Source organism: Petromyzon marinus, chromosome 17, assembly GCF_048934315.1.
Source record: "Petromyzon marinus isolate PM22_M1 ecotype Great Lakes invasive population chromosome 17, UKy_Petmar_22M1.pri1.0, whole genome shotgun sequence".
Lineage (NCBI taxonomy): Eukaryota > Metazoa > Chordata > Hyperoartia > Petromyzontiformes > Petromyzontidae > Petromyzon > Petromyzon marinus.
The window spans coordinates 10,788,126-10,803,924 of record NC_133683.1 but is presented as its reverse complement, the minus strand read 5'-3'; the positions used below and the strand labels follow the sequence as shown (position 1 = coordinate 10,803,924).

Below are 15,799 nucleotides of genomic sequence, written 5' to 3'. Positions count from 1 at the left end.
TCTTAATATTGTGAATGAATCAACCCCTACCACCCCCCCCCCACCCTCTTAATATTGTGAATGAATCAACCCCCCCCCTCACCCAATTTCCCACCCTGCGGAGGTCTCTCGAGAGGCAGTGACGCCCGTGGTGACGTAGGGAGGGGGGGCGCATGGCAACAGGAGAGGAGCCCCCACGCGTCTCTCCGTATAAAGCGAGACGTGACCGGGGGGATTGTGTGTGGCGCGCGCGCGGTGTGTGTGGTGTGTGTGGTGTGTGTGGTGTGTGTGTGGTGTGTGTGGTGTGTGTGGTGTGTGTGTGGTGTGTGTGGTGTGTGCGGTGTGTGTGGTGTGTGTGGTGTGTGTGGTGTGTGTGTGGTGTGTGCGGTGTGTGTGGTGTGTGTGTGGTGTGTGTGGTGTGTGCGGTGTGTGTGTGGTGTGCGTGGTGTGTGTGGTGTGTGTGTGGTGTGTGTGTGGTGTGTGTGTGGTGTGTCTGTGTGTGTGGTGTGTGTGTGTGGTGTGTGTGGTGTGTGTGTGTGTGGTGTGTGTGTGGTGTGTGTGTGGTGTGTGTGTGGTGTGTCTGTGTGTGTGGTGTGTGTGTGTGGGGTGTGTGTGTGGTGTGTGTAGTGTGTGTGTGGTGTGTGTGGTGTGTGTGGTGTGTGTGTGGTGTGTGTGTGGTGTGTGTGTGGTGTGTCTGTGTGTGTGGTGTGTGTGGTGTGTGTGTGGTGTGTCTGTGTGTGTGGTGTGTGTGTGTGGTGTGTGTGGTGTGTGTGTGGTGTGTGTGTGGTGTGTGTGTGGTGTGTGTGTGGTGTGTCTGTGTGTGTGGTGTGTATGTGTGGGGTGTGTGTGTGGTGTGTGTAGTGTGTGTGTGGTGTGTGTGGTGTGTGTGGTGTGTGTGTGGTGTGTGTGTGGTGTGTGTGTGGTGTGTCTGTGTGTGTGGTGTGTGTGTGGTGTGTGTGGTGTGTGTGTGGTGTGTGTGTAGTGTGTGTGTGTGGTGTGTGTGTAGTGTGTGTGTGTGGTGTGTGGTGTGTGTGTGGTGTAGTGTGCGTGGTGTGTGTAGTGTGTGGTGTGTGTGGTGTGTGCGGTGTGTGCGGTGTGTGCGGTGTGTGTGGTGTGTGTGGTGTGTGTGGTGTGTGTAGTGTGTGTGGTGTGTGTGGTGTGCGTGGTGTGTGTGTGGTGTAGTGTGCGTGGTGTGTGTGGTGTGTGTGTGGTGTGTGTGTGTGGTGTGCATGGTGTGTGCGGTGTTTGTGTGTGGTGTGTGCGGTGTGTGTGTGATGTGTGTGGTGTGTGTGGTGTGTGTAGTGTGTGTGGTGTGTGTGGTGTGCGTGGTGTGTGTGTGGTGTAGTGTGCGTGGTCTGTGTGGTGTGTGTGTGTGTGGTGTGTGTGTGCGGTGTGTGTGGTGTGCATGGTATGTGCGGTGTGTGTGGTGTGTGTGGTGTGGTGTGTGGTGTGTGTGTGGTGTGTGCGGTGTGTGTGGTGTGTGCGGTGTGTGTGGTGTGTGTGGTGTGTGTGGTGTGTGTGGTGTGTGTGGTGTGTGTGGTGTGTGTAGTGTGTGTGGTGTGTGTGGTGTGTGTGGTGTTCGTGGTGTGTGTGTGGTGTAGTGTGCGTGGTGTGTGTGATGTATGTGTGTGTGGTGTGTGTGTGCGGTGTGTGTGGTATGCATGGGGTGTGCGGTGTTTGTGTGTGGTGTGTGCGCTGTGTGTGTGTGGTGTGTGTGGTGTGTGTGTGGTGTGTGTGGTGTGTGTGGTGTGTGTGTGGTGTGTGTGTGGTGTGTGTGTGGTGTGTGTGTGGTGTGTGTGTGTGTGGTGTGTGTGGTGTGTGTGTGGTGTGTGTGGTGTGTGTGGTGTGTGTAGTGTGCGCGGTGTGTGCGGTGTGTGTGGTGTGTGTGTGGGGTGTGTGGTGTGTGTGTAGTGTGTGTGGTGTGTGTGTGGTGTGTGCGGTGTGTGTGCGGTGTGTGCGGTGTGTGTGGTGTGTGCGGTGTGTGTGGTGTGCGTGGGGTGTGTGGTGTGTGTGTGTGGTGTGTGCGGTGTGTGTGGTGTGGTGTGTGTGGTGTGTGTAGTGTGTGTGGTGTGTGTGGTGTGTGTGGTGTGTGTGTGGTGTGTGTGGTGTGTGTGTGGTGTGCGTAGTGTGTGCGGTGTGTGCGGTGTGTGCGGGGTGTGTGATGTGTGTAGTGTGTGGTGTGTGTAGTGTGTGTGGTGTGTGTGGCGTGCGTGGTGTGTGTGTGGTGTAGTGTGCGTGGTGTGTGTGGTGTGTGTGTGGTGTGTGTGTGGTGTGCATGGTGTGTGCGGTGTTTGTGTGTGGTGTGTGCGGTGTGTGTGTGATGTGTGTGGTGTGTGTGGTGTGTGTAGTGTGTGTGGTGTGTGTGGTGTGCGTGGTGTGCGTGGTGTGTGTGGTGCGTGCGGTGTGTGTGGTGTGTGTGTGGTGTGCGTGGTGTGTGTGGTGTGTGTGGTGTGTGTGGTGTGTGTGGTGTGTGCGGTGTGTGTGGTGTGTGTGGTGTGTGTGGTGTGTGTGGTGTGCGTGGTGTGTGTGGTGTGTGCGGTGTGTGTGTGTGGTGTGTGCGGTGTGTGCGGTGTGGTGTGTGTGGTGTGCATGGTGTGTGTGGTGTGTGCGTATGTACAGAGACCCACACCACACACACGCACTCACTCACGTCTCTCGGTGTGTGCGTGTGTGTGCCTTTTGTGTCCTTGTCAATGTCTATCTGCATGTCTGTTAAGGCTGTACGTTGGGAATCATTGTCAATGTCTATACTGTGTTTGTCTGCGTGTTGATGCATCCATATCTGTATTATACAAACACACACGTCTGTCTGTGTGTGAATGTGAGGAGATACAGACACATAACAATTGCGTTTCGGGAAATTGTCCTTCATTACCCGAACCACCGCAGCTACGTGCTATGAAGAAGGGCCATTTCCCGAAACGGCGACTATGTTGCCATTAACTTTGCTTCTGCACCATTGCCAACGCAGCACCCACAGCATCACCAACTCTGTATGTGTGTCATTTCTCGCTAACAGCACTTGCCCCAACAGTGTGTTAAGCTGCGTGTATGTCTGGGTATCTTTAAATATGTGTGTATGTCTATATAAATGTGTATTCAATTGTCTAAGCATGTACATGTACACATGTTAGTAGGTTTGTACGTATAGAGCATGCCTTTGAGTACAACTGAACTGTATACGTATGCTATTCATAGCTATATTATGTCTAAAGATACGTATGTGTCTAAATATATGTGTGTGTCTTCCATCATAGGTGCTCGCAAACAGCACTTGCTCAAACAGTCTGTTAAAAGGCTATACGGGGGATCTTTATCTTTGTGTCAGTGTGTGGGCGAGTGGTGGTGCAGTGGGCAGCGTACTGCACCACAAACCCGGCCACCCGAGTTTGATTCCCGCTCACAGCCACAACATCAGTGACGAATATCTCAACCGGTAGGGTGCCTCCCCCTCCCCCTAGGTCGACTCAGCCTTAAATAAATACCTGGTGCGTTGTGTGTAAACGTCAGCCACTGGAGAGACTAAAGCGACTGAGCGTTCTGCTGGCCACCCACCCCAGCACGTTACACTGCCCAGGGACATCAGCCATCCAGTGTTTTTTGCGGAAGCCTTAAATAGGTTCAAGACTCGAGGCGTCGAGGCGTCATTGCTGCCCCTGCGCTATCGGTGAAACTCAACGATTAACGCCCCGCGTCGTAATATTCGGGGTCTCTACAATCAGCAGAGTCCACTTCAACTTTCTTAGCACCTGCCCCTTAGAAACCATCTCTAGACCTTACCGCTCAAGACTCCTGCTTATATCGATATACAGACTACTGCTGCTGCTGCTGCTACTCCGCAGGTTGCTGTTAGCAAAGTACTTAATCAAAGCGTGGTGCGGTCACCGCCACACCACGCCCGACCGCCTTCGTCTCCCCCAGTGGCGATGACGTTCATAGCAGCAGCAGCACCGCCACGTTCTCAATTTAGGCTGAGTTGACCTAAAGGCATCACGAGCTTACATTCATATTTACATTTCCACCAGAGACAATCAGTATCGTGGTTCGGAATTGAACCCAGGTCACCGACTCGTGTCTTTATTACTGTGTCTGTTTATCGCTGAAGTTGTTGATGTTGTTGTTGTTGTTTGTGCTAAATCTCGCAACTGACAGCAACATGCCAAGCTGCCCACGGTTCTTTGCTGTCAAAGGTCGTATTGATTGACCTGGGTCCCTCGTGCTCACACCTACACAGACGCGAGCTCGCAAAGCAAAACACCGCGCACGTGTGTACAGGGCACGTGTCTGTGCGTATATCGCTAAGGGAGCGGTGGCGCAGTGGTTAGTGCACTGCGCTACCCACCCGGCGACCTGAGTTCGATTCCCCCTCACGGCTAACACCGGTGACGCTTATCTGAACCGGTCTTGGGCCTCCCCTAGGTCGACTCAGCCTTATATGAGTACCTGGTGCGGTGTGTAAACATCAGCACTGGGGAGATAAAGGTGACCTGGCGCTGTATTGGCCACCCAACTCCTTAGTGTGCCCTGTTGGCCTTTATAGGTTCTCGTTGACGGCACTTGCCCCAATAGTCTGTTAACGGCTATACGGGGGATCGTTCTATTCATGTGGATTCGTCAGTGTGTGTGTGTGATCATGTGTATCTGTGTGTACACGTTTTTATGCCACCATGCCAGTGTGTGTTGATGACTTATTGTACATGTAGGTGTCATGGAGTGTGTGTTGATATGTACGTCTTTGTTGTGTATGGATCAGTGGTTGGCTGAGTTGTGTTTATGCAATTGTGTGAATCTTACCAATTTAACACGTAGGCTTTCGCGACCATAATAGAGGGGTTTTTTTTAGGTTAGATCGCGTAAATATATAAATGTGTCGTTAAAACCCGCCACCACCCGACACAGCCAACTAGTAAGGGTTGTCACAGAAACAGAACGTGGCCAATTCGCCACTAGTACAGCACTAACCGGTGTGTTGGAGAGGCGAGCCACAACATTTACAATCTGAGTACGACGTTTCTGTTTACGTGACAACCCTTACCAGTTGGCGATTTTGGTTTTACGCGATCTAACCCCCCCCAAAAAAACCCTCTATTATGGATGAGTCATGCCAGTCTGTGCCATTGTCAGTGTGTTGGTGTGTTTGGGCAATTGCGTGCGTGTGTTATATCTATCCACGTTATGCATACGCGCGTGTGTGTGGTTATTGAGGTTCTCGCGCTGTGCAGAGTCAAAACGGTTATCGGAACCTGCGCCTGTTTCTCCCCAGCTTTACAAGAGTAGCGCGTGCGGCGCGGTGCAGATCAGCGCCGGGAAGACAAAGACGGCCGGGCGTGATGATGATCATACCACCGCTCCTCGCGTGCCATTTCGACCAAAATAGGTGCTCGCTGACAGCACTGACCTTGCACTCTTCAAGCCTGTGCTGACGACAATGCCGTGCGCGTGCCCCATTCAGCACCACGGACAGCTCCGCGCTGTTGGCCCGCGTCCTGCGATCTGTCTTAACCAGCGGCGTACAATTCCACGTTATTATGACCGGGGTACACTTATATTTTAAATGTCATACCACAACAACAACGATGAGTCGTAACGTTACAGAAGAGCGTTGTAACACAGCCTGCACCGGGAGAGTGCTTGTTTGACAAATGCGAAATTACGATAATGATGATGTTGGTGATGATGTTGGTGATGATGGTGATTTTGATCACGGGTGATGGGGCTTGCATGGACCTTCTCTGTACACGCTTGCGTGCCATGTAGCGGGTTTTTTCGGTATATTCCGATTCCTGCCATAGGAATGTGTAATTTCCACCACTCGACCTGGTTTTTTTTTAATCTTCCTTGTCGCATCATTTGCCTTTCGGCCCCATGTCTCCCTTGCAAAAGAGACCGCGGTCTGGAATCGCTGAACCTGATTTATCATTTGCGCTCTCTCTCTCACCTCTCGGTCTATGGGTGGCGCGATTCACACACAACCCCGTGCCCTGCCGCATCCCTAACTCCTTCACCTCCCCCACTCCACAATCACAGCTCGCGCCGTGCCCCCCCCCCCCCCAGCCCCGTAGCCGTCCTCTCCACGTAGCAGCAGCTCTCTCGTCATTCCTCGCTCACTCCCCACCTCTACCCGCCCTCCCCTCCCACCCACTCCTCGTGCAGCATCAACATCCCCACGTGCGGCTCCCACTATAAAAGCTCGGCCGAGCGCGCGAGCCCGGAGCAAGGAGCTGCATCATCGATATCGAGACAGCTGCACGCGAGACCCCCTCCCCCGACCCCAATGCGTAGACCGCGGGTCCCCTCCTGGTCCCCCTCGCTGAACGCGGCCTCCCACGAACTTCAACTTAGCGCAACCGCCTCCAGCCACTACCTAATAATAGCACAACCTCCACCCACTACCTAATAATACCACCACCATCTCCACCACCAACTACCTAATAATACCACCACCATCTCCACCACCCACTACCTAATAATACCACCACCATCTCCACCACCCACTACCTAATAATACCACCACCATCTCCACCACCCACTAACTAATAATACCACCACCATCTCCTCCTCCACCCACTACCTCATAATAGCACCACCACCCACACCTTGAATTACACAACCACCACCTACCAGCCGATGATACCACCACCAACTCCCGAATACCACCGCCTCTACTACCTTGCATCATAACACCACCACAGCTCCAACCACCACCTGCCCACACTCTTTAACTCCCGCCATCACCTCCTCCTTTCGAACACCGCCACCACCACCACCAACCATCGCCACCGCCGTCTCCATCGCCAGGTTCTCCTCGCTGCTGGAGACCTGGGCTCCCAGCGCAGCAGTCCCCATGGCCCGATCCCCTCCGGGTGCTCTCACTGTGCCCACGGCCATCCAAGCGCAGCCGGGAGGAGGGAACTCACCGCCGCAGTCTGAGCCGCCTCCAGTTAGGCACCACCACCACCAGCAGCAGCAGCAGCAGCCTCGCTCCACCAAAGGCGCGTCGAAGGCTCGCAGGGATCTGATCAACGCCGAGATTCGGAGAATCCGTGAGCTGCTGCCGCTGAGTGATGCGGACAAAGCTCGACTCTCGTACCTGCACGTCATGGCGCTGGCGTGCGTGTACACGCGGAGGGGACTCGCCTTCCCTGCGGGTGAGTGTGCGGGGTGAGTGTGCGCGGGTGAGTTTGCGTGGCGAGCAAGTGAGTGTGAGCGAGTGTATCGGTGAGAGCGGAGTGCTCTTCAGTGCTCGCTAACAGAACTTGCCCTAAACGCGTGCGAGCGGAGTGTGGTGTGGGTGCGGTGGCGCAGTGCTGCGGCCACACTCGGCGACCCCAGATCGATTTCCCGTTCACGGCCGTCATTGACCGATTACCCGGTGCGATGTGTAAACATCGCCATGAGGAAGACAAAGGCGTCCGGGCAAAGGTGTTGGGTCACCCACCCCCTCGTGCGCCGTGCCGGCCTTCATAGGTCCTCGCTTACAGCACTTGCCCCTACAGTCAGTGAAAGCCTATAGGGGATACCTTTGTATTTGTGAGTGTGTACATGAGTGAACTATGGGAGTGGTAGTGTAGCGGTTAGGGCGCTGCGATACGAACTCGGCCACCTGAGTTCGATTCCCGCTCACGGCGAACACCATTGACGATTATCTGAACCGGTCCTAGGCTTCCTCCCCTATGTCGACTCAATCTGAAAGGAGTACCTGGTGCGGTGTGTAAACATCTCCGCTGGGGAGACAAAGGCGGCCGGGCGCTGCCCCCTCGCGTGCCGTGCCGGCCTTCAGAGGTGCTCGCAAACAGCACTTGCCCCAACAGTCTGTTAAGGCTATACGGAGGATCTTTGTAATTGTTCGTGTGTAAATGACAATTTGGGGGGCGCGTGTGTTGGTAGGTGAGGTATGCGCACGAGGATGAGCACGCATTGGGTGTATGGGAAGTGTGAGGCGCGGTGGTGCTGTGGTTAGTGTGCTTCACTCCAAACTCGGCATTCAGAGTTCGATTCCCGCTCACGACCAAATAACGAGTGGTGAATATTTGAACCGCTGATGGGCCTCCCCATAGGTCGACTCAGCCTTCAATGAATACCTGCTTCAGTGTGGTAAACGTGAGCCCTGGGGAGACAAAGGCGGCCGGTCTCGGTGATTGAGACGTCACCCCTCGCGTGCAGTTTCAGCCTTAAGTAGGTGCTCGCTATCAGCACTGGCCCCAGCAATCTATGCAGGGTACACAATAAATCTTCGCATATCGTTTGCTAAGCGTGTAACTATGGCCGCGTGCTTCAGTGGGCACCTACTGGCGATGTGAGAGTCACTCAACAAGCCAGCCTAGCTGGGCACATGAGTTCGAATCCGAGTTTAGGTCACCCGCGATGAGAGCAAGTCGGCAGGCCCCCACTGCCGGCGACGAGCCAGGCAGGGCACGTGGCCACGTTTGTTGACGTGGCGAGGTGCTCTCCTCACCGTTCGCGAATGTAATTACACCCGACTGGAAATTCCACATTGCTTAGGTGAGGGGCCATATCCAGCATAATTGTGGTCTTCAAATGAAAATGATCGGCCACAGCAGATTAATGGTGGTGGTGATTATGATGCTGCTGAGGATGACAGTGTTGGTGATTTTGAGTATCATGATTACGATTGTCGTGATGCCGATGTTCATGGTGGTGGCAATGATAATGACAAACTCAATTGCTGTTCACTTTAATCAGCCAGACTCGGCTGGCTTGTCAATGCCCATCTCAATGAAAAAAAATATCAACGTGCTGCTATTCACCCCCCCCCCCTTCCCTCTATTCCATGCCTCCCTCTGGCTGACGGAGAAGGCTGGAGCGGAGAAGGAGCGAGGCGAGTTGGAGGAGATGGAGAAGACTCTGCATGGGGGGCAGTCGCTCCGGGATGGAGCCACTCGCTGCCCGGCTTCGTGCTCGTGATGACCCGGGAGGCACGCCTCATCTACCTCTCGGACAACGTGAGCGACGTCCTGGGATACTCCATGGTGAGGCGTCGCGTTTCCTCACGTGTAGGAGCCATCATCATCATCATCGTTATCATCGTCGCGTTCTCCATCGCCAGATCGAGCACGAGTTATCATCATATCTATGGGATACCATTTTGACAGTATCAAAATGATGAAGAAAAATAAGAATAGGTTTTTACCCTTTCTGGCAATGAAACAGGTGTTACGATGTTTAAAACACCAGAGAGAAACCTTTTGCAAGGTATCTATTGCACTGTTCGCCCTTTCGACGTTCTCTGGCCGAGCACCCGTGAGAGAGACTGGGTCATACAGAAGGTTGCCGTCTCTGGCGTAGCCCAATCGATTTCAAAGACAATGCCAGTACATTCTTATCGGAGCATGTTTCTTTGGACGTTTCATGTGTGGTTAATGCAGACTTGATGCCTTCCAAAAGGTTTCTATTTGCTGTCTGAACATCCGAACATCACCTGTTTTATTGGCACAAAGGGTAAACCTATTCTGAGTGTCGTAATTTGCGTCATCGTCAGCAGAAGCAGCAGCAGCAACAACAGTGTTAGTATCATCGTCAGCACTATCGACATGATTTTCATGAGCGGCATAAGCCATAGGTATCACCATCACCAGCATAAGTCACCACACCTGACCCTGTGACCCTTGTGACCCGAGTGATCCGTGTGACCTCCGTAACCCATGTGACCTCCGTAACCCATGTGACCTCCGTAACCCACGTGACCTCCGTAACCCATGTGACCTCCGTAACCCACGTGACCTCCGTAACCCATGTGACCTCCGTAACCCATGTGACCTCCGTAACCCACGTGACCCATTCTACCAATGGTACCCGTGTGACCTGTGGATCGGTGGAGCGAGATGCTGACCGTCGCGGCTGCTCTAACCCGTTCAGGTGGACCTGGTCGCACAGGGGGACAGCTTCTACGACATCGTCGACGAGGAGGACCGGGCGCAGGTGCAGGCCAAGCTGCAGGGGCACGGCGAGTGCACAGGTGAGAGAGCGACCATCGTCATCATCGTCATCATCATCATCATCAATGCTATAAACTTCATCCTCATGATCATTGCCATCAATCATCTCGAGTACCGCCTTCAAAACCGCCACCATCATCACCATCATCATCATCACGACCAAACAAAGACAAAGTTTCCCCCCGATAGCCTTAACAGACTGTTGGGGGCAAGTGCTGTTCGACAGCACGGTCGGTGGCCATCACCACGCCCGACCGCTTTCGTCTCCCCAGTTGGCGTTGTTTACAACACACCGCACCAGCGACTCATTTGACGGCTGAGTCGACCTAAGTGAGGAAGCCCAGGACCGGTTCAGATAATATAATCGTCACCAGTGTTGTTGGCCGCGAGCGGGAATAGTGAACTCTGTTCCCTCCGGGTTCGTGGGCGCAGAGCGCGCTAACCGCTGCGCCTCCGCTCCCTCGCCCTCCCTCGCACGCAGAGGTCTCCTTCGTGTGCCGCGTGAGTACGGCGAGGGCGCTCCGCCGGCAGGGCTCCAACCGCGCCCTTGCCGTGCGCTCGCGCTCGGCCCCCGCCCCGCCGGGCTGCGCGTGGCAGCAGCAGCAGCGGCGGCAGCTCCTGTGGCTGCTGTGCTGCCCGGCCGAGGACGTCAATGCCGCCGGCTCTCAGCTGCGAAGTCGCCTCGCCGCCGCCGCCTCCTCCTCCTCCTCGTCGTCGTCGTCTCCCCACGGCCACCAGCAGCAGCAGCAGCTACTACAGCCGCAGCCGCAGCAGCGGTGGCAGGAGAATGGCTTCGCGTCCAGTCACTCTCGAGACATGCGCTGGATCTCCGCCGAGCGCAGGTGAGAGAGGAGGATGAGGCGGAGGTACGCACATTCTGGGGATTCCCCACCGATCATCGTCTCTCGTTGCCGAGATCCTTCGACAAATAACCTTCGCTCAATCCGACAAACGTGTTGTTGTTGTTGTTGCGTACTCTTTGTCGATTACAATCGTTGACGTCGGTGCCGTTTGTTGCTGGCCGCGTGACGTGTTGGGCCATTGGGCCCTGTGCTAAGCAACTGTGTTAAACATTTTTTTTAACACATAATATATATACAGGGTGGCCCTAAAGTCAGGACACGTAGGTTTATTATATTTATTTTAACAAATGATCAAACTGACATGCATTAACATTAATGCATGCATGAGTTCTCTTTTGAAATTAATTTAGGACTTTTTAAATATTTTAACGTGAATAAATTCTTTATTTGTCTGCATTCATTCGGAGTTCCTGATCGAGTTTTGTAAATGTCATCTGAAGAGGAAGAAGAGAAAATAGATGTTGATAATGCGAATAGATTAAACATTAACTTAAAGAAGAAACAATTAAGAATGTTTTAATGCCAATGTGAAAATAAAGTAAACACCCTATCTGTCCTGGCTTTCGGACCATCCGGTATACACTCATACATTCACAAATACACACTGCTACACACACACCCTGGCCTGGTGTGTGACCTGGCGTGTGACCTGGCCTGGTGTGTGACCTGACGTGGTGTGTGACCTGACGTGGTGTGTGACCTGACGTGGTGTGTGACCTGACGTGGTGTGTGACCTGGCCTGGCGTGTGACCTGGCCTGGTGTGTGACCTGACGTGGTGTGTGACCTGGCGTGTGACCTGGCCTGGTGTGTGACCTGGCCTGGCGTGTGACCTGGCCTGGTGTGTGACCTGACGTGGTGTGTGACCTGGCGTGTGACCTGGCCTGGTGTGTGACCTGACGTGGTGTGTGACCTGGCCTGGTGTGTGACCTGACGTGGTGTGTGACCTGGCCTGGTGTGTGACCTGGCCTGGTGTGTGACCTGGTCTGGTGTGTGACCTGGTCTGGTGTGTGACCTAGCCTGGCGTGTGACCTGGCGTGGTGTGTGACCTGGCGTGGTGTGTGACCTGGCGTGGTGTGTGACCTGGCGTGGTGTGTGACCTGGCGTGGTGTGTGACCTGGCGTGGTGTGTGACCTGGCGTGGTGTGTGACCTGGCGTGGTGTGTGACCTGGCGTGGCATGTGACCTGGCGTGGTGTGTGACCTGGCGTGGCGTGTGACCTGACCTGGCATGTGACCTGGCCTGGTGTGTGACCTGGCCTGGCGTGTGACCTGGCGTGGTGTGTGACCTGGCGTGGCGTGTGACCTGACCTGGCATGTGACCTGGCCTGGTGTGTGACCTGGCGTGGCATGTGACCTGGCGTGGTGTGTGACCTGGCGTGGGGTGGCTCTGTCGCAGCGTGGTGTGTGACCTGGCCTGGTGTGTGACCTGGCCTGGTGTGTGACCTGGCCTGGTGTGTGACCTGGCGTGGTGTGTGACCTGGCGTGGTGTGTGACCTGGCCTGGTGTGTGACCTGGCGTGGTGTGGCTCTGTCGCAGCGTGGTGTACCATCTGGAGTACGAGGCCCAGGAGCTCGTGGGGAAGTCGTGGTACCAACTCCTGCACCCAGAGGACGTGGCCCACGCCACCTCCCAGCACAGCATTTTGGGTGAGCCCTCCACGGTCACCACACGGAGGGATTGGGACCCGTCACAGCAGCAGTGACCAACCGGGCACTGTGTCTCACTATCAAAACAGGGCTCTGTCCTGGTGTTGAGGCTGTGGGTCAATGTTGAGGCTTTTGGGTCAGTGTTGAGACTGTGGGTCAGTGTAGAGGCTGTGCGTCAGTGTTGAGGCTGTGAGTCGATATTAAAGCTGAGTCAGTTTTGAGGCTGTGGGTCAGTGTTGATATTGTGGGTCAGTGTTAAGGCTGTGGGTCAGTGTTACGGTTAAGCTGCCATTGGAATGAGCCATGTCTGATTTATTGACCTATTTAACTCTGGGATTGTACATTTCCTCTCGTTCAGTTCAGAGCCGCGACTCGTGTGAGGCGCGGATGATCGTTCGGCTGCAGAGGAAGAGCGGGGACTGCAGCTGGGTCCTGGTGACAGCTCAGCTGCAAGACGACGTCATATTTTGCGACAACCTCATGATCAGGTGAGAGCTGCACATCATCAAACCGCGGTGCTCTTGATCTCTTCCACGCCGGTATCCATTCTGACTTCCACTGAGTCAAAGGCGGGGAACATTTTGATCATCGAGAGCCGAATAGGACTTTGAAAGTAACCTGTGGCGAGCAAAGGAGGCATTTACACAAGTCAAAGGCACACACGCGCACACACAAAGACAAAGGTCCCCCGTAAAGGCTTAACAGACTGTTGGGGCGAGGGCTGAAGTGCTGTTCGCGAGCACCTATGAAGGCCGGCACGATACACAAGGGGGTTGGTGGCCAGCACCATGCCCGACAGCCTTTGTTATCCCCAATGACAATGTTTACACACCACACCAGCTGCAGATGAGCGTAGTTTGTGGGGCGTTTTTGAAGTGGCGGGCCTCGCGTGGCCATGGCCGTGGGCCGTATGCTGCCCCGCGGGCCCATCAACGCGACTGACGGCACCCCCCCCCCCCGCCCCTGCGCGCCCTCCTCCTCTTGCAGCGAGGCGGAGGCCACGAACCTCCGTGGTGCCGTCGGCCTGGCCCCGCGTCCCGTCGCGTTGGGCCCATTCCACGGCGGCTTCGGGCCATCGGCGGACGCCTTGGAAGAGCCGCCGATCGGCCCCGCGGGCGTCGACGTGGCGGCCCCGCTGATGGAGCCCCTGGCGGACACGCTGGCGGACACGCTGGTGGACGCGCTGGTGGACACGCTGGTGGACACGCTGTCGGAGACGTTGGCGGAGACGATGGCGGAACCGCTGAGCGTGCAGCTCACGGGGCACCAGGTCGAGACGTCGTCCGTCGTTTCCACCGCGGCGTCACTGCTGCTCGTGGCCTCCCCGGTTCCTCATCAGACTGCGGCGCCCTGCACGGCCACCGCCGCCGCCCCCTCCTCCTCCTCCTCCTCGCCCCCCGACGTCGCCGAGATCCTGCGCACCTTGGAGGTCGGCCTGCCCGGCTGCAGGAAGCGCAAGCGGTCCGAGGACATCGCGAACCCCACGCGCCACCACCCCGAGATGGGGCTCTACTGTCCGCCCCAGCCCCTGCGGAAGATTCGTCCTCAACTTCATCATCATCATCACCACCAGCAGCAGCAGCATCAGTTCCAGACCCCAGTGTGGAGCGAGCGAATGTTGGCAAGCGCGAAGCATCAGCCGGAGTCGTCGCCCGGCGGGCTGCAGTGCACGCCGCCCTACACCCCGGAGAAGGCCTCCACCTTCCTGTTCAACCCGTGCGACGTGGCCGCCCGCCAGCAGAGCTTCGTGCCGCCCTCGCCGAGCCCCGGTGTGTACGATCAGCTGCCCCCCACGCCCGACAGCCCCTTGACCTCCGCCGTGGCCTCGTGCCGCTCCCTGCCGCCCATCAGCACCTTCGGGGGCGGGCGGCGAGCGCCGGGCGCGCCGCACGCCACCCGCGGCCCCCACGCGTACTCCGAGGCGGAGAGGGAGCACATCAACGTGCTCGCGCGGCAGATCAGCACGCTGGCCGAGACCTTCGACTCGTACATGCGCGCCGCCGGCGGCGGCGGCGGCGGCGGCAGAGGGACTCAGAGGCAGGAGGGCGAGGAGCTGAAAGCGTCGCACACGAGGCTCTTCCTGTCGGGCCGCAGCTCCTCTCTCCCCGAGACTCGCTCCGGGTGGCGGGAGACGCAGACCGACTGCTCCGGGGAGCTCGCCGGAGTCGGCATAGGCGGTGGCGGCGGCGGCGGCGGCGGCAGTGCGCCCCCCTCGCTGCTGCTGCCGCCGCCGCCACCTTGCAAGCGTTGGAGGAGTCTGGACTTCTCCATAGTGCCCGAGCTGGAAGAGGGCCCCTCGTCGTCATCCGTCGACCGAGAGGTCGTGTTCGACGCTCTGCTCAAGGACATCGTGGACCTGCAGGAGAATGAAGCGGCGGCGGTGGAGGAGGAGGGGGTCGCGGGAATCATGTCGGCAGGAGGAGGAGGAGGAGGCGGGGGAGGGGAGGGGTCGGGTGGGCCGTGCGTTGTCGAGGAGCCCCAGGCCGCTGCAGCGAGCTCCCCGTGTTTTGGGCTTCGTGCGTCTGAGTTGTATCAACTCGCCGAGGGCAGCTCGCCGCACCACGCGCCAGGTCAGCCACTCGTCCGGTCGCGAGGATTCTGGGAAACGTTCAGAGCGGGGTAGGGGGGGTTCTTAGATTGGTTGTCATTCGAGAGCTGTATTTCAACCGCGCTCTCGAGAGAGATCCGAACACTCGCGTCGCAAAAGGGTTCGCGACACACATTGGCGGATGTTACCGTTACCGTGACATCGCACGCCCTATTCAAGGCCCAAGACCTGGAGGACATTTTCACAATTCTGGCAACTGCCTGATGATGCTGATTGTAACTTACCAGCGAAACGTCCGCAAACAATTGTTAAATGTTGTGACGATGCTCACCAACAACAGCACTACCGGTGGTGCTGATGCAGAATGGAAATATTTGTACTGGAGGAATCCGATGAGCTATAAAGCTCTTTTTTCATAGATGTCCAGTAGGGGCGGGTCAGAATGTTACAACAACAAACAATACAACAACACGATAGGGGAGCAAAGTGTAGGCAATGTAAACAAATCACTTTTAAAAAATATTAAAATAACAGCAAACCATTTTTGATCTTACCAGGTAAAGCCCACTGAGATATTCACTTCATTTGTTGTTCACGTGACAACTTTATTAATGGGCCCGTGTCGGGTGGAGGAGGGTTTTACGACGGGGTGGTCGAGGCGATTCAGCCGGATCCGCCGACAGATAAAAACTGGGGACTCAAGTGGCAACGTCCGCGTGGTTCGATGCATTTAGCGTGGCACGCGAGAGTCAAATTGAATCGCGCAGACGTGCGGGCAAAGAAAACTCGACAAACGCCGACGGGTGAC

General features: G+C 56.0%; 1 protein-coding gene across 1 annotated transcript; it reads left to right on the top strand.

Moving 5' to 3' along the window:
- Window positions 1-223: 223 nt before the first annotated feature.
- Window positions 224-14,880, top strand: NPAS4 (neuronal PAS domain protein 4; the record flags this gene model as incomplete). Its single annotated transcript, XM_076067747.1, has 8 exons — window positions 224-5,356; window positions 6,007-7,127; window positions 8,797-8,969; window positions 9,856-9,955; window positions 10,417-10,777; window positions 12,334-12,443; window positions 12,802-12,931; window positions 13,431-14,880. Coding segments are annotated over exons 2-8 (2,628 nt in total), but the record flags the coding sequence as incomplete, so codon positions are not given.
- Window positions 14,881-15,799: the final 919 nt, after the last annotated feature.